The sequence below is a fragment of the Bos indicus x Bos taurus genome, chromosome 21 (assembly GCF_003369695.1).
Source record: "Bos indicus x Bos taurus breed Angus x Brahman F1 hybrid chromosome 21, Bos_hybrid_MaternalHap_v2.0, whole genome shotgun sequence".
Lineage (NCBI taxonomy): Eukaryota > Metazoa > Chordata > Mammalia > Artiodactyla > Bovidae > Bos > Bos indicus x Bos taurus.
In genome coordinates this window covers 16,021,684-16,038,639 of record NC_040096.1, presented here as the reverse complement: position 1 = coordinate 16,038,639, position 16,956 = coordinate 16,021,684, and the positions used below count along the sequence as shown (strand labels likewise).

General features: G+C 41.9%; 1 protein-coding gene across 3 annotated transcripts in view; it reads left to right on the top strand.

Annotated features, from left to right (window-relative positions):
- The window catches only part of SV2B (synaptic vesicle glycoprotein 2B), a 247,360-nt gene that overhangs the window by 133,096 nt on the left and 97,308 nt on the right, over positions 1-16,956 (top strand). For all 3 annotated transcript variants that reach the window (XM_027521346.1, XM_027521347.1, XM_027521348.1), the window contains exon 2: positions 14,370-15,151. In XM_027521346.1, the coding sequence (XP_027377147.1) occupies positions 14,701-15,151 (451 nt within the window). In that variant the 5' untranslated portion in view covers positions 14,370-14,700. The remainder of the gene's footprint in view (positions 1-14,369; positions 15,152-16,956) is intronic.

The following is a 16,956-nucleotide window of genomic DNA, read 5'->3' as shown; positions in this document are numbered from 1 at the left end:
CTCTTTGAGACCCCATGGACTGCAGCACGCCAGGCTTCCTGGTCCATCACCAACTCCCGGAACTTCCTCAAACTCATGTCCATTGAGTTGGTGATGCCATCCAACCATCTCATTTTCTGCCGACTCTTTTTCCTCCTGCCCTCAATCTTTCCCAACATCAGGGGCTTTTCCAATGAGTCAGTTCTTCGAATCAGGTGGCCAAAGTATTGGAGCTTCAGCTTCAATATTAGTCCTTCCAATGATTATTCAGGACTGATTTTCTTTAGCATGGACTGGTTGGATCCCCTTGCTGTCCAAGGGACTCTCAAGAGTCTTCTCCAACACCACAGTTCAAAAGCATCAATTCTTCAGTGCTCAGCTTTCTTTATAGTCCAACTCTCAACATCCATACATGAATACTGGAAAAACCATAGCTTTGACTAGATGGACCTTTGTTGGCAAAGTAATGTCTCTGTTTTTTAATATGCTATCTAGGTTGATCATAACTTTTCTTCCAATAAGCAGCATCTTTTAATTTCATAGCTGCGGTCACCGTATGCAGTGATTTTGGAGCCTCCAAAAATAAAGTCTGTCATTGTTTCCATTGCTTCCCCATCTATTTGCCATGAAATGATGGGACCAGATGCCATGATCATAGTTTTCTGAATGTTGAGTTTTAAGCCAACTTTTTAACTCTCCTCTTTTACTTTCATTAAGGGGCTCTTTAGTTTTTGTTCACTTTCTACCATAAGTGTGGTGTTATCTGCATATCTGAGGTTATTGATATTTCTCCTGGCAATCTTGATTCCAGCTTGGCTTCATCCAGTCCAGCATTTCACATGATGTACTCTGCATATAAGTTAAATAAAAGGATGACAGTCTTGACATACTCCTTTCCTGATTTGGAGCCAGTCTCCTCTTCCATGTCCAATTCTAAGTGTTGCTTCTTGACCTGCATACAGATTTCTCAGGAGGCAGGTTAGGTGGTCAAGTATTCCCATCTCTTTAAGAATTTTCCACATTTTGTTGTGATCCACACAGTCAAAGGCTTTGGCATAGTCAATAAAGCAGAAGTAGATGTTTTTCTGGAACTTTCTTGCTTTTTTGATGATCCAAGGGATGTTGGCAATTTGATCTCTGGTTCCTCTGCCTTTTCTAAATCCAGCTTGACCATCTGGAAGTTCACGGTTTACGTACTGTTGAAGCCTGGCTTGGAGAATTTTGAGCATTACTTTGCTAGCGTGTGAGATGAGTGCAATTGTGCAGTAGTTTGAACATTCTTTGGCATTGCCTTTCTTTGGGATTGGAACGAAAACTGACCTTATCCAGTCCTGTGGCCACTGCTAAGTTTTCCAAATTTGCTGACATATTGAGTGCAGCACTTTCACAGTATCATCTTTCAGGATTTGAGACAGCTCCACTGGAATTCCATCACCTCCACTAGCTTTGTTCGTAGTGATGCTTTCTAAGGCCCACTTGACTTCACATTCCAGGATGTCTGGCTCTAGGTGAGTAATCACACCATCATGGTTATCTGGGTCATGAAGATCTTTTTTGTATAGTTCTGTGTATTCTTGCCACCTCTTCTTAATATCTTCTGCTTCTGTTAGGTCCATACCATTTCTGTCCTTTATCGAGCCCATCTTTGCATGAAATGTTCCCTTGGTATCTCTAATTTTCTTGAAGAGATCTCTAGTCTTTCCCATTCTGTTGTTTCCCTCTATTTCTTTACACTGATCAATGAGGAAGGCTTTCTTATCTGAGAGAGAGAAAATTAACAGTTCAGGGATCACTAGGTCCACATTGATTGAGCTTCCCAGGTTGCTCAGTGGTAAAGAACTCACCTGCCAATGCAGGAGACACAGGAGACATGGGTTCAATCCCTGGGTGGGAAGATCCCCTGGAGGAGGAAATGGCAACCTACTCTGGTATTATTGCCTGGAAAATCCCATGGACAGAGGAGCCTGGCGGGCTACAGTCCATAAGGTCACTATGACTTGGACACTACCTGGGGATTGAGCACAAGCAGGCAGGTCAACATTAACATCTTAGTGGAGCATCCCACCAGATAGGAACACATTTGTATAATATAAACACATATTTACAACATAGAATGTTATAGGGACTATTGGCATGGTGATTTAAATATATGATTTACCGTATTCAACTACTATTACAGTGTGATCATCTATTAGTATAGGGTGATCATTTTTTCCTAATAAATTCTTCAAAGCCTATAATTTTTATATCACCATAATATTTAACGGTATAAGTATGCCAACATTTATTTTGTTGTTGTTTAATTGCTAAGTCACTTCCAACTCTTTGCAAATCCTTGGATTGTGGCCTGGCAGACTCCTCTGTCCATGGGATTTCCCAGGCAAGAGTACTGGAATTGATTGCCATTTCCTCCTCCAGGAGATCTTCCCAACCCAGGGACAGAACCCATGTCTCCTGCATTCACAGGTGTATTCTTTGCCACTGAACCGTGTAGCCCTTGTTGTTTAATATACAGGGATTGTTTTCCAGGCTTGATGTTCTAAATAATGCTTGGATTAGCACTCTTCTCCATAAATTTTTATTTTGCTTTTGTATTTAAAATGAAGAACCTCTCAATAGTCAAATTAAGGCTGACATTACTCTAAAGGATTTGATAGTACTTTAAAATATTTGTTATTTCCCTCTAACTAAAAAGATCATGTGGTTTGATTCTTAATAATCATTTCTCACACCTTGGAAACTCACTTTCTGTTTTAACACAGTAGAATAGCAGGATGATTCAGCTAAGAGGAGAGAAGTACTTTTAATATCACACTAATGAGCTCATTCTGTTTTAAGTGGGACAGTGATTGTTGGAAACCTCAGAGAAAACATCTTCCAATACCAGCCAGATTAAGTCTTGGTATTTTCTGCTCATAGAAGATATAACCTCCTACAGAAACATCAAGCAGTGTATTTCAGGGAGCATAGCAGGTGGTTAAAACATGTTTTATCTTCTATAGTTCATAACAAATAACTCAAGTTGTCCTTAGAATCATTGCATCCTGGGCCATATCAACTGAGACCTCGGTGTCAATAAAAAGCCAGTAGGGAAGTAAAAGAGTAAATGACTCCTTATAAAAGGTGGCATCTTCAGGATGTCAACTGATCAGACTTTTCTTTGATAAAGGTAAGCCAGCTGGTCTGTTTATAGCAAAGGCAGGGGAATTGTGGCCCGTGGGTCATTTTTGATTTGCTTTCAGGCAGGCACTGAGTTAGGGCTTCCCAGGCGGTGCTAGTGGTAAAGAACCTGCCTGCCAGTGCAGGGGATGTGAGAGATGCAGGTTTGATCCCTGGGTTGGGAAGATCCCCTGGAGTAGGAAATGGCAACAACTCTAGTATTCTTGCCTGGAAGATTCCACAGACAGAGGAGCCTGGTGGGCTACAGTCCATGGAGTCACAAAGAGTCGGATCTGATTGAGCACATGAGCAGGTATATAACTTGTGATCTCTCTAACCCTCTAAGGCACTGAACAACTGTTAACCTCCTTTATTGAGCAAATATTTTCAAGGATCTTCTGCAGACTCTGTAACTGGTGCTGGAGATGAAGAAGTTAGTAAAATCCAGAGTTTATCTATCCTAGAATTGCTCACAATCTCTTGGATGAAATACACAATTACAGTATAATATATATATATATATATATATATATTTTATATTTAAGTCACTTCAGTCATGTCCGACTCTGTGCAACCCCATAGACGACAGCCCACCAGGCTCCCCCATCCCTGGGATTCTCCAGGCAAGAACTCTGGAGTGGGTTGCCATTTCCTTCTCCAATGCATGAAAGTGAAAAATGAAAGTGAAGTCGCTCAGTCGTGTCTGACCCTCAGCGACTCCATGGACTGCAGCCTTCCAGGCTCCTCCGTCCATGGGATTTTCCAGGCAAGAGTACTGGAGTTGGATGCCATTGCTTTCTCCAATAATATATGTATATATATATATACATATATATTATGTAGATATGACAAGGCAGCCTGTCATTTAGACACATGGATCCGAATGCCTCACCCAGGTTCCCACCATGACTTGACGGCAGGCATAAGACTATATAGTTCACATCCTGTATCCTGGGGTCCAGTAGTCTTTCTCTTAAACTACTGACAATATTTTGTACGGAATCCCCTGCCTTCTCTTTGGACTCATTATTGGCATGACCTGTACAATTAGGATGGGAAGTGAAGTAAGAGGTGTATGCAAAGCTAATTGACACATTGGCTATCTCATTAGTGCTCATCCGTGTACAACTGAGTGAACTCAACTGAGTTCGCTGACCTTCCTATCCTTGTTCATGTAAGACAGAATTACACCAAGGTTCTAAATAACATTTTTCTCAGGCTTTACCCCTCTTTGCCTCAGTCCCCCATTAATTCCCGCCAAATAGTTTCAGGAGTCCCCAGCCATCTCCTGTGTTGGTGCACTCGTTTTCCTTAGCGTGGGTTATCTGTCATGTTCTTCTGCTCTGCGTCTTTGGGGTGAAGGCCAATATCAGCTGAAGGGCACTGCTACTGACTCCTGCTAAAGAGGCCAAGGAGTGTGCTCAGTTTCCCAGGGGTGGTCTGAGTCTACTGGTATCTTTGCTAAGGGGACATCGTCTATTATTGTTTGCATCCAGGGAGCTACAGTCTGGGCTTTTAATGTACCACATTTGATTTGATTGAAGCTGGTGGAAAATCTTGGAAGGTTGTGGTTGTGGCCCACTGGGCTACAACCAGGCTATTTCTTTTTAGCTAATTCTTACTTCTAATGGGTCCTGCATGCAGATAGATTCTGGGATACCTGCCAAGTGGTCTTTCAATGCATGACAAAATCCTAAGATGAATAAAACTTAGGTTCTAAACACAAAATTAGTGCTTCACTATGTAGAAGAGTCTGCAGGAATGCTCAGTTGCTCCGTTGTGTCCAACTCTTTGAGACCCCATGGACTGTAGTTTGCCAGGCTTCTCTAACTATAGGATTTTCCAGGCAAGAAAACTGGCACAGGTTGCCATTTCCTACTCCAGGGAATCTTCCCAACCCAGGGATTGAATCTGCCTCTTCTGCATTGGCAAGTGGATTCTTTATGACCAAGCCACCTGAGAAGCCCCCTTAGAAGAGCCGATATTCCATAAATGTTAATACAGGTTCCAAGAAAAAAGAGGTCCATAATCATGGGAAACACTGGTTTCAATCAATTAAATCCTGTTAAATAGATTTTGGAAGGAAGTAAAAGGGAGAGAATAGGAGCTTTATTACATAATATATGTTATAAAATTATTTAACATAATAGGGCTTCCCTACTGGCTCAGACGGTAAAGAATTCACCTGTAATGCAGGATACCTGGATTTGATCTCTATGTCAGGAAGATCCCCTGGAGAAGGGAATGGCTACCCACTCAATATTCTTGCCTAGAGAATTTCATGGACAGAGGAGCCTGGCAGGCTACAGTACATGGGGTTGCAAAGAGTCAGACATGACTGAACAATTAATTTATTATATTTAATATATAATTTATTATTAAAATACACATGATGTAAAATCCACTCATTAGAGTAAATGACTTTATTAAATTTATAGTTTTGCAACAACCATCACTATAATCCAGTTTTAGAATATTCCCAACACTCAACTTTCCTCAAATTTACTTACAGTCACTCCCCTCTCCCACCTCTTGCCCCAGGCAACCACTTATCTGCTTTCTGTCTTGATAAATTTGCCAGTATGCTACTGGAGATCAGTGGAAAAATAACTCCAGAAAGAATGAAGAGATGGAGCCAAAGCAAAAACAACACCCAGTTGTGGATATGACTGGTGATGGAAGTCAAGTACAATACTGTAAGGAGCAATATTGCATAGGAACCAGGAATGTTAGGTCCATGAATCAAGACAAATTGAAAGGAGATGGCAAGAGTGAATATCAGTATTTCAGGAATCAGTGAACTAAAATGGACTGGAATGGGTGAATATTACTCAGATGACCATTATATCTACTATTATGGGCAAGAATCCCTTAGAAGACATGGAGTACCCATCATAGTCAACAAGAGTCTGAAATGTAGAACTTGGATGCAATCTCAAAAATGACAGAATGATCTCTGTTCATTTCCAAGGCAAACCATTCAATATCATAGTCTATGCCCTGACCAATAACGCTGAACAAGCTGAAGTTGAATGGTTCTATGAAGACCTACAAGACCTTCTAGAACTAACACCCAAAAAAGATGTCCTTTTCATTATAGGGGACTGGAATGCAAAAGTAGGAAGTCAAGAAACACCTGGAGTAAAAGGCAAATTTGGCCTTGGAGTACGAGACGAAGCAGGACAAAGGCTGACAGAGTTTTGCCAAGAGAACGCACTGGTCATAGCAAACACCCTCTTCCAACAACACAAGAGAAGACTCTACACATGGACATCACCAGATGGTCAATACTGAAATCAGATAATTATATTCTTTGCAGCCAAAGATGGAGAAGCTCTATACAGTCAGCAAAGACAAGATGGGGAGCTGACTGTGGCTCATATCATGAACTCCTTATTTCCAAATTCAGACTTAAATTGAAGAAAGTAGGGAAAACCACTAGACCATTCAGGTGTGACCTAAATTAATCCCTTATGATTATACAGTATAAGTGAGAAATAGATTCAAGGGATTAGATCTGATAGAGTGTCTGAAGAACTATGGATAGAGGTTCATGGCATTGTACAGGGGGCAGTGATCAAGACCATCCTCAAGAAAAAGAAATGCAAAAAGGGTAAATGGTTGTCTGAAGAGGCCTTACAAATAGCTGTGAAAAGAAGAAAAGTGAAAGGCAAAGGAGAAGAGGAAAGATATACCTACCCATTTGAATGCAGAGTTCCAAAGAATAGCAAGGAGAGATAAGAAAGCCCTCCTCAGTGATCAATGCAAAGAAATAGAGGAAAACAATGGAATGGGAAAGTCTAGAGATCTCTTCAAGAAAATTAGAGATACCAAAGGAACATTTCATGCAAAGATGGGCACAATAAAGAACAGAAACAGTATGGACCTAACAGAAGCAGAAGATATTAAGACGAGGTGGCAAGAATACACAGAAGAACTATACAAAAAAGATCTTCATGACCCAGATAACCATGATGGTGTGATCACTCACCTAGAGCCAGACATCCTGGAATGCAAAGTCAAGTGGGCCTTAGGAAGCATCACTACAAACAAAGCAAGTGGAGGTGATGGAATTCCAGTTGAGCTCTTTCAAATCCTAAAAGATGATGCTGTGAAAGTGCTGCACTCAATATGCCAGCAAATTTAGAAAACTCAGCAGTGGCCACAGGACAGGAAAAGGTTTTCTTATCCATTCCAATCCCAAAGAAAGGCAATGTCAAAGAATGCTCAAACTACCGCACAATTGCACTCATCTCACACCTTAGCAAAGAAATGCTCAAAATTTTCCAGGCCAGACTTCAACAGTACACGAACTGTAAACTTCCAGATGTTCAAGCTGGATTTAGAAAAGGCAGAGGAACCAGAGATCAAATTACCAACATCTGTTGGATCATTGAAAAAGCAAGAGAGTTCCAGAAAAACATCTACTTCTGCTTTATTGACTATGCCAAAGCCTTTGACTGTGTGGATCACAATAAAGTGTGGAAAATTCTTAGAGATGGGCATACCAGACCACCTGACCTGCCTCCTGAGAAATCTGTATGCAGGTCAAGAAGCAACAGTTATGGAACAACAGACTGGTTCCAAATCGAGAAAGGAGTACGTCAAGGCTGTACATTGTCACCCTGCTTATTTAACATATATGCAGAGTACATAATGTGAAATGCTGGACTGGATGAAGCACAAGCTGGAATCAAGATTGCCAGGAGAAATATCAATAACCTCAGATGCAAATGACACCACCCTATGGCAGAAAGTGAAGAAGAACTAAAGAGCCTCTTGATGAAAGTGAAAGAGGAGAGTGAAAAATTGGCTTAAAATTCATCATTCAGAAAACTAAGATCATGGAATTCAGTCCCATCACTTCATGGCAAATAGATGGGGAAACAATGGAAACAGTGACAGACTTTATTTTTGGGGGGCTCCAAAATCACTGCATATGGTGACTGCAGCCATGAAATTAAAAGATGCTTGTTCCTTGGAAGAAAAGCTATGACCAACCTAGATAGCATATTAAAAAGCAGAGACTTAGTTTGCCAACAAAGGTCCATCTAGTCAAAGCTATGGTTTTTCCAGTAGTCATGTATGGATGTGGGAGTTGGACTATAAAGAAAGCTGAGCGCTGTAGAATTGATGCTTTTGAACTGTGGTGTTGGAGAAGACTTGAGAGTCCCTTGGACTGCAGGGATATCCAACCAGTCAATCCTGAAGAAAATCAGTGCTAAATATTCATTGGAAGGACTGATGCTGAAGCTGAAACTCCAATACTTTGGCCACCTGATTCGAAGAACTGACTCATTGGAAAAGACCCTGATGCTGGGAAAGATTGAAGGTGGGAGAAGAAGGGGATGACAGAGGATGAATTGGTTGGATGGCATCACCGACTCAATGGACATGAGTTTGATCAAGCTCCGGGAGTTGGTGATGGACAGGGAAGCCTGGCGTGCTGCAGTCCAGGGGGTCTCAAAGAGTTGGACACGACTGAGCAACTGAACTGAACTGAAATTTGCCTATTCTGGAGATTTCATATAACGGAATCTATATCAGATTTGCTCTGATACACACACATGTACACAGTACATGGCCCTCTGTGTTTGCTTTCTTTTAATTGACGTAATGTTTCTGAGGTTCCTCCGTGTTGTAATATGTGCCAGTAGAGTTTTTCTTTTTTTCTTTCTGGTTGTTATTCCCTTGCATCGATAGACTGCCTTTTGTTCATCCCTCATTAGTTGATGGACATTTGTATTGTTCCCAATTTGGGGTTATTGTAAATTATTTTGTTTTTAACATTCAAGTATTAGTCTTTTTGTGGGCATTATGTCTTAACTTCTCTTTGGTAGATTCTTAGGATGGAATCAACAGGTTGTTTGGTAAGCATATGTTGAACGTTTTAAGAAACTGCCAAACTGTTTTCCAAAGTGGGAGAATTATTTTTCATTCCTACCAGCAATGTATGAGGGTTCTAGTTCTAGTTCATCACATACAAGCTAATGCTTGCTGTCGTTTGTCTGTTGATTGGAGCAAATCTGATGTGTGTGTTGTGGTAGCTCACTGTGGTATGAAATGGATCTTTATGCAGGTCTTCTCACAGCTTTTAACATAGCCATGTGAATTACTAGTCTCTGAAAGAAAATGGTGAATAGAGTATACACAACGTTTCCTAAACTCATTTTCTCTTGAAATTCTTTTTTCCCTTAAATGAGCATATTAAAAGGCCTAATGTTCTGCAGAACACATTTTGGGAAGCATTACATCATTTGATTGTAATATTTTTAGCTTTGTTCTCTGTGATATTTAATTACGAACAAGTGTTTACCACACAGTGATTTTGAATCAGGTGGCACAGATGCAGAGGGTAATAGAATGTAAGAGTTAAAGGAGGTGCTTAAGAGATTTGTGCTGGGCCGTTTTTGAGAAGCAGTGGTTTTCCTGAATAACTAAATGTCTGTTTTTCTCTGTACTTGGTTCCCCAGCCCAGTCCAGATGGGCCTCAGATCTCAAGTGGAGTTCAGCAAAGCTCAAGCTGAGATCCTGGCTACATTTTCCTTATCAATGCTCAGATAATAATCATAACAACAACAATGCTAATAATTCAAATTTATGTTGGTCACACCTGTGCCAGGCACTGTGCTAAGCAGTCTTCATGTATCATCTTCTCACATCCCCAGTGTGGGCACTCGTATTGCGGCCACTTTACAGATGAGTAAACTGAGGCACAGAGTGACCAGTAGCTTGCACACAGGTAGCAGGAAGTGGCAGAGTCAGGATCTGAACCTGGTGCCTTGACACTCGGGCTGTGTTCTTGAACCACTCTGCTATATACCCTGCATGCATGCCTGCTAAGTTGGTTCAGTTGTGTTTGACTCTGTGAGACCCTAGGGATTGTAGCCCCCCAGGTTCCTCTGTCCATGGGATTTCCCAGGCAAGAATACTGGAGTGGGTTGCCATTTTCTTTTCCAGGGGATCTTCCCAACCCAGGGATCGAACCTGTATCTTTTATGTCTCCTACATTGATAGGTGGGTTCTTTACCAGTAGTGCCGCCTGGGAAGCCTGGTATATATCCTGCCACCTTCCTGGTGGCTCAGCTGGTAAAAACTGCAGTGTGGGAGACCTGAGTTTGATCCCTGGGTTAGGAAGATCCCCTGGAAAAGAAAATGGCTATTCACTCCAGCATTCTGGGCTGCAGAATTCCGTGGACTGTATAGTTCATGGGGTCACAAAGAGTCGGACACGACTGAGTGAATAACTTTCACTTCACCTTCCAAAAAGGCGGATTGGCCTGAAAGAAGATTTTTGCTTGTCTTAACTGCATAGCAGTTGTAGGATTTCCAGTCCAGAATTTGCCTCCCTAGAGTCATCATCATCCCAGTTGTCCTTGCTGTTTCTTCTCACCTGCCAGGAAATACATCACTCATTCTCCTGTGAACCTCTCCTTGTGTTTATCCTTCTCTTCTTGTCTGAAGGCCACCTCCTTTGTCCAGGCCTAACCTGACCTCTGGGCTATTCATACACACACACACACACACACACACACACACAGATGAAAACTTCTACCTGGTTTCATTGTCTCTGGGTTTTCACTTAAAAATCAGGATTTGCATCCCCACTAGCAACATCTTTCCAGATTCCCACTCTACACGACACACCACTCTTACTCACTTCAACAACCATCTTCAGGGCTCCTTTTGCTCAAAGGATAATTCCCAGTCCCTGAGCAGGGCATTCAGACTGATTGCTATTTACCTCCCCAGTCTATCTTCTGTGATTGCCCCCTTTTGGATCCTCTGCTGTGGGCGGATGCTTCACTGCTGCCACAACAAGTGAAGCCATCCCTGACTCTGTGCCTTTGCTTCTCCCTGTCCTCCAGCCCGCAGTGCCCCCTTCTCTGTTGTTTGCTTCTCTGAGTGCTTGCCTGCCCTTGGAAGGCCCCTAACCTCTAGGATGCTATTTCGGCAGAACTCAGCCTATGGTGATCTCTCCCTTCTCTGAATCCTCTGAGAGAACTACAACCCGGGACACTGGCATCTGTCCAACCTCTTCAGCCTCAGTCTTATTTGTTGAAAAACTGAGTGTAATTTTTTAATTTTTTATTTATTTTTTAAACTATGGACTTTATTTTTTTTTTAATTTTTTATTCCTTTATTAAAAAATAAATAAAAATAAATAAATAAATAAATAAAGTCCATAGTTTAAAAAAAAAAAAGAAAAACTGAGTGTAAAAACAGCCCCTGCTTCATAGGGTTCTTGCCTGGTTGGAAGATGCTACAAAACTCAGCACTGTACCTGGGTCAAAGCCACAAAGCATCCAATAAATGAAAGATAATGTTATTGACAATCAAGATTGTCATTTTTATGATGCGTGATGCTTTGTGTTGTTTGACTGTCTCATGAGGGGTAGACCTCTTGAGAGTGGGGATCAAGTCATGTCATACCTAATACACTGCCTTAAGCACCAAGGATCTTGGGGAATGTTTGTTGAGAATGGGCAAACAATCTTGAACCTGGGAATCAGAAGCTCATCCCTAACATGCTTTTTGAGGCTGGCTTCAAATCCAAGCCCTGATATTGATTCTCTGTGTGACATTCTTGAATCCTCTTGGCCCCCAGTGTCTCCATCTGTGAGATGGAGAGAATAGTACTGCTTCTTTATTGGCTGTGAGGGTAATGAGATAATGCTGGTAACATGCTCATCTTAGTAGCTGCTCTTCTGGTTGTTTTATTATTGCTGTTTAGCTGATAAACACTAGACTTGCTAATGTTTTCGAATGTATGTATTTCCTAATGTTGCCATAACGAAGCAATATGAATTGAATGGCTTAAACAAAGAAGTTGATGGTTTCAAAGTGCCACAGTCTAGAAATCCAAAATCAAGGTGTTGGTTTTGATCAGTCCTGATGAGGGGGGTTGGTTCCTTCTGAGGGGGGTTGGCTCCTTCTGAGGGCTGTGAGCCATGTCTTTCTCCTACCTTCTGGTGGCCTCAGGCCTCCCTTGTCTTGTCAGTGGTACCCTTCCACTGACATAGAGAAGGCAGCATCTTCTCTATGCGTGTCTGTCTCCACATCTAGATTTCCCCCTTTTATAAGGTCACCAGTCATCTTGGATTAGCGGCCACCCTAATGACCTGATTTTAACTTGATTACCTCTGTAACAATGTAGTTCCTAAAAAGGTCATATTATGAGGTTCTGGAAGTTAGGGTTTCAGTATACCATTTTTTCCCAACTCAATCTGTAACAGAGAAAATGATTAATTATTGTATTCTCTAGAAAATACTTTGCTGAGAAAATGAGTTGGCATTTCTCAATGAAAGAGGAGAAAACCCACAACGCTTGATAGTCTTCCCGACTCCATGACATCTGACATTCACAGCGGTCCATTTAACTGGGTACGATGAGAGGAATTCGTTTTGACAAAGATCTGCTTCTTTCCACAAAGTGAGTCCCAGGACCTTTGCCCCGAGTGGTATTTCCCACACGTGCTTTTGGAATTGCATATCTATCATTTTTGGTTCATGACATTTTTGCAGAACCCCCAGGATGAAAATAGCACACCAGATCTCAGGCAGTTGGCATCCTCTCTCCATTTTTTATAGCACTCTGCTAAGCTCTCATGCTGTTTACATGTGATTTATATTCCTCCTGTGGTCCTAAACAGATATAATAAAAACAGATTTAGAATATTAATTTGACATGGTTCAGTCTGGCATGGTCTAATACAAATTTATTTATCTGTAAGATAAAGATACAGGCACAGTTTTCTTCTCCTTCTGATCATTGTAGGAATTAGGGATAGAGGATGTGGTACATTTAGCACAGTTTCTGGTGCCCAGGGCACATCGTTAAATGGTGGTTGTAGACCTTGTGAGCACTAGGGTTATAGGGACGTGATTAGGACAGGGTCTGCTGGGCTTCCCCAGTAGCTCAAATGGTAAAGAATCTACCTGCACCGTGGGAGACCTGGTTCTGTCCCCGGGTTGAGAAGATACCCTGGAGAAGGGAATGGTTACCCACTCCAGTATTGTTGTCTTGAGAATTCCATGGATGGAGGAGCCTGGCAGGCTACAGTCCATGGGGTTGCAAAGAGTCAGGCATAACTGAGCAATGGAGCATGCGTACATGCACGCAATAATATTTCACTGCTGGGCATGGAAATCAACAGATGGACCCAGTGATTGGAATTGGGATACAAGGTAAGGTCTTGGGTCTGACAATACTGGGTCCTGGTTCCTAGAATTGGAGCTAGGAAGAAAAAAGAGCAAAAGAACATCAATGTTTAAATAGGGTTGCTCTATTAGAAATGGATAACCAACAAAGTCCTGCTGTATAGCACAGGGAAACCTGCTCAGTGTTATGTGGCAGCCTGGATGGGAGAGGAGTTTGGGGGAGAATGGAGGCACTTGTGTATATGGATGAGTCCCTTTCCTGTCCACCTGAAACTGTCATAATATTGTTAATCAGCTCTACTCCAGTGTAAAATAAAAAGTTTGAAAAAAGCTTAAAAAGTGCTTACCAAGCGAGTCTGACACTATCCTGAGCACTTTATGCACAACCTCACGAGTTAAGTGCTATTGATTATCTCCAGTTTACAGATGAGAGCATCGAGGCTCAGAAACATGCGCATGATCACACTGCCACTGCGTGGCAGGATCGAATTTCAGACACAAGCTCTCTGACTCTAGGTCTTCAGGAACTATTCTCACCTATTTAAGGCAAGTGCAAGGACATCAGAGTAGCCCTGGAACCACAACGCTGAGTATCAAAAGTAAGCTGAGCCTTGGGAAAAATGGTCCTAGATATTTCTTAGCCATACATTTCTAGGTATAAAATTGCACAGACACTTCTTGACAGTTAGAGAAGCTGGTCTTCTCATAACAGAAGCTGAACTGTAATAAACCTGCCCTGTTGCCAAAAGCTTGATTAATTCTAACAGAAAATCCATAACACAAAATCATCTTGCATTGAAAAACGTCTTGCCCACTTTACATTTCATTCTTGTATTAATATAAGACTTGACCCCTTTCATGGGTTAATCAGTGCTTCCAAGGGCTCTCTGACCACTGTTCTTTCTCACTGATTTGAGGCTCATTCATTTGATATAAATCTGATGTCTAATCAAGATGCCCTCCACCTTACACATGAAACCTTGGCACTAATAAATATATTTGTTCAATTCTGAGAGTAATTTGCCAGAATTTCTACATTTCATAACAGTCTTTTCTTTCTTTCACTCCAGAGCATAACCTTCAGTGGCAGAACAAATCAGGCCAGTCAGCAAGCTGCCAAGTCCTGTGGGCTCCTTGTCAAGGAGAACAGCTGGACCCATTTCTAATCAACGTTCAACACACCTTTGGACTGCTGAAGGAGACCAGGCCAGACTTTGCAACTTTTCAAAGACTTCCAATAGCCACTGAATGCAAAAGACAAAGGGTGTCACATTCACCCAGGAAGTCTACATTTAAACGTCTGTACGTGGCATGGATGATGGTTATTGAAACAGCCCAAACCTCTATCACAGTGAAGGGAATATAGCTCAAGAGGCAAGCAGGCAGCCCCAGAGCCGAGGAATGGATGACTACAAATACCAGGACAACTATGAGGGCTACGCCCCCAGCGATGGCTACTATCGTGGCAATGAGTCCAATCCAGAAGAGGATGCGCAGAGTGACGTTACGGAAGGCCACGATGAGGAAGACGAGATCTACGAAGGCGAGTACCAGGGCATCCCTCACCCGGATGACGTCAAGGCCAAGCAGGCCAAGATGGCGTCCTCCAGGGCCGACGGCCTGCGGGGCCAGGCAGACCTGCTGGCCGAGCGGATGGAAGACGAGGAGCAGCTGGCGCACCAGTACGAGACCATCATTGATGAGTGTGGCCACGGACGCTTCCAGTGGACCCTCTTTTTTGTTTTGGGTTTGGCCCTGATGGCTGATGGGGTGGAAGTGTTCGTGGTGAGTTTTGCCCTGCCCAGTGCCGAGAAGGACATGTGTCTCTCTAGTTCCAAGAAAGGAATGCTTGGTAAGTAGAACTTTTCAGAGCTCATTCTCCCTGTGGCGTGAAAATCTGAAGCGGGAAAGAGCGGTATAATTTGTATAGCACCTGTCACTCTTAGGCGTCTTAAATCTACCATGATGTCCTTGCAGCACCATCGTTTTATATCCATTTTGTCATGAAGGTGTTTTTATCTCAGAGAATTTAATAGGCACAGGTTTACAAAGCTGATAGATATTGGAGCTTAGGTTCCTACTGAGAACTGACTCTCAAGACTTTAGTTCTTTTTTCCAAGTCTTTTTTTTTTTTTAAATTGAAGTACGGCTGATGTACAATATTATGTAAGTTACAGGCATACAATATAGGGATTCACAGATTTTAAAGGTTATACTTCCTTTTCCTCCGCCCTGAGAGTCTGATTTCTCTCTTCTTTATATTAAATCATCTTCCATATCCAAATAACAAATTCGTTTTGTGTGTGTGCATGTCTCTTCCACTCAGTCCTCTCTGTGACTTTCCAGAATCCATTAATATCCGCTCCTGGTTTCTCTTGTATATAAGTGTTAGTGGGCTGAACGCCCGTGTGTCTTGGCGATAAATGCTGGGCTGAGCCACCCGCAGAGCCCCTGCAGGCTGTTGGGAGCCACACTGTGAAGCACAGATGGAGTCCGTGGGATGGAGGACGGGAGCTTGGCAAATCCTTGATGAGACTAGCACCATCAGAGCCAGACTTCAGATATCAGGGCTTGAGGCACAGAGAATTTTGTGAAGTTAGAGAGAGTGTGGGCATAAATAGTGTGGCATAGAAGAGATTCATCAGAATATAGACAAGGGCTTGTCTTGGTCATTAAATGTCCTACAAAACATATTCATTCTCTAAATTCACAGTCCATACAATTGATTGTTTAGCAAAAGTACAGTGTCAGAGAACTTACCGTGAGTCAGGTTCTTACTCAAGACTGAGACATTTTAACCGTTATGACCCTCAAGAACTCAAAATCCACCCAGAAATTTAGTTCATTCATTCAACAGATATTTCTTGTTTGTATACCATGTTTTAGTCTTTCTGCTCCAGCCCTGGAGAAAAAATATTGAACAAGGTAGATGTTGTCCTTGCCTCTCAAAGAACTTATATAAAGTAGGACAAACAGGTATTAACAAACAGAAAATTATTTGATTATGGTAAGGATGCGTGCTTTCAAACATTTTGTGCCATTCTGGCCCCACTGCCTGCTTTAGAGCAGGGATTGACAAACATTTTCTCTACAGGTCTAGATGGTCTCTGTCGCCACTACTCAACTCTGCCTCTAGCAAAAAAGAGGCCATAGACAATATGCAAATGGACACAACTGTGTTCCAATAAAACTTTATTTAGAAACAATGTAGCAAGCTGAATTTAGCCTGTGGGTTATAGTTCATTGGCCCCTGATTTACAGCCACAATAAATAGGACTAGGGTATAAAATGGAGAAAACATCTGCATAAAAAACTGTCCCTGGAGGCTTTTAAAAATGGTTTCATAGACTCACAGATGTAGTAAATAGATTTGTGTTTGCCAAAGGGAAGTGGAGGTAGGGGAGGGAAGGAATGGGAGCCTGGGATTAGCAGAGGCAAACTGTTATATATAGGATGGATACATTGTAAGGTCATACAGGGAACTATATTCAATATTCTGTGATAAGCTGTAATGGAAAATAATATGAAAAGATACCTGTCTATATATAGAGAGACCTATATATCTGAATCACTTTGCTGAATAGAAATTTACACAACATTGTGAATCAGTTATACTTCAATAAAATTTTTAAAAAAGAAGCATACAGGCCACTATCC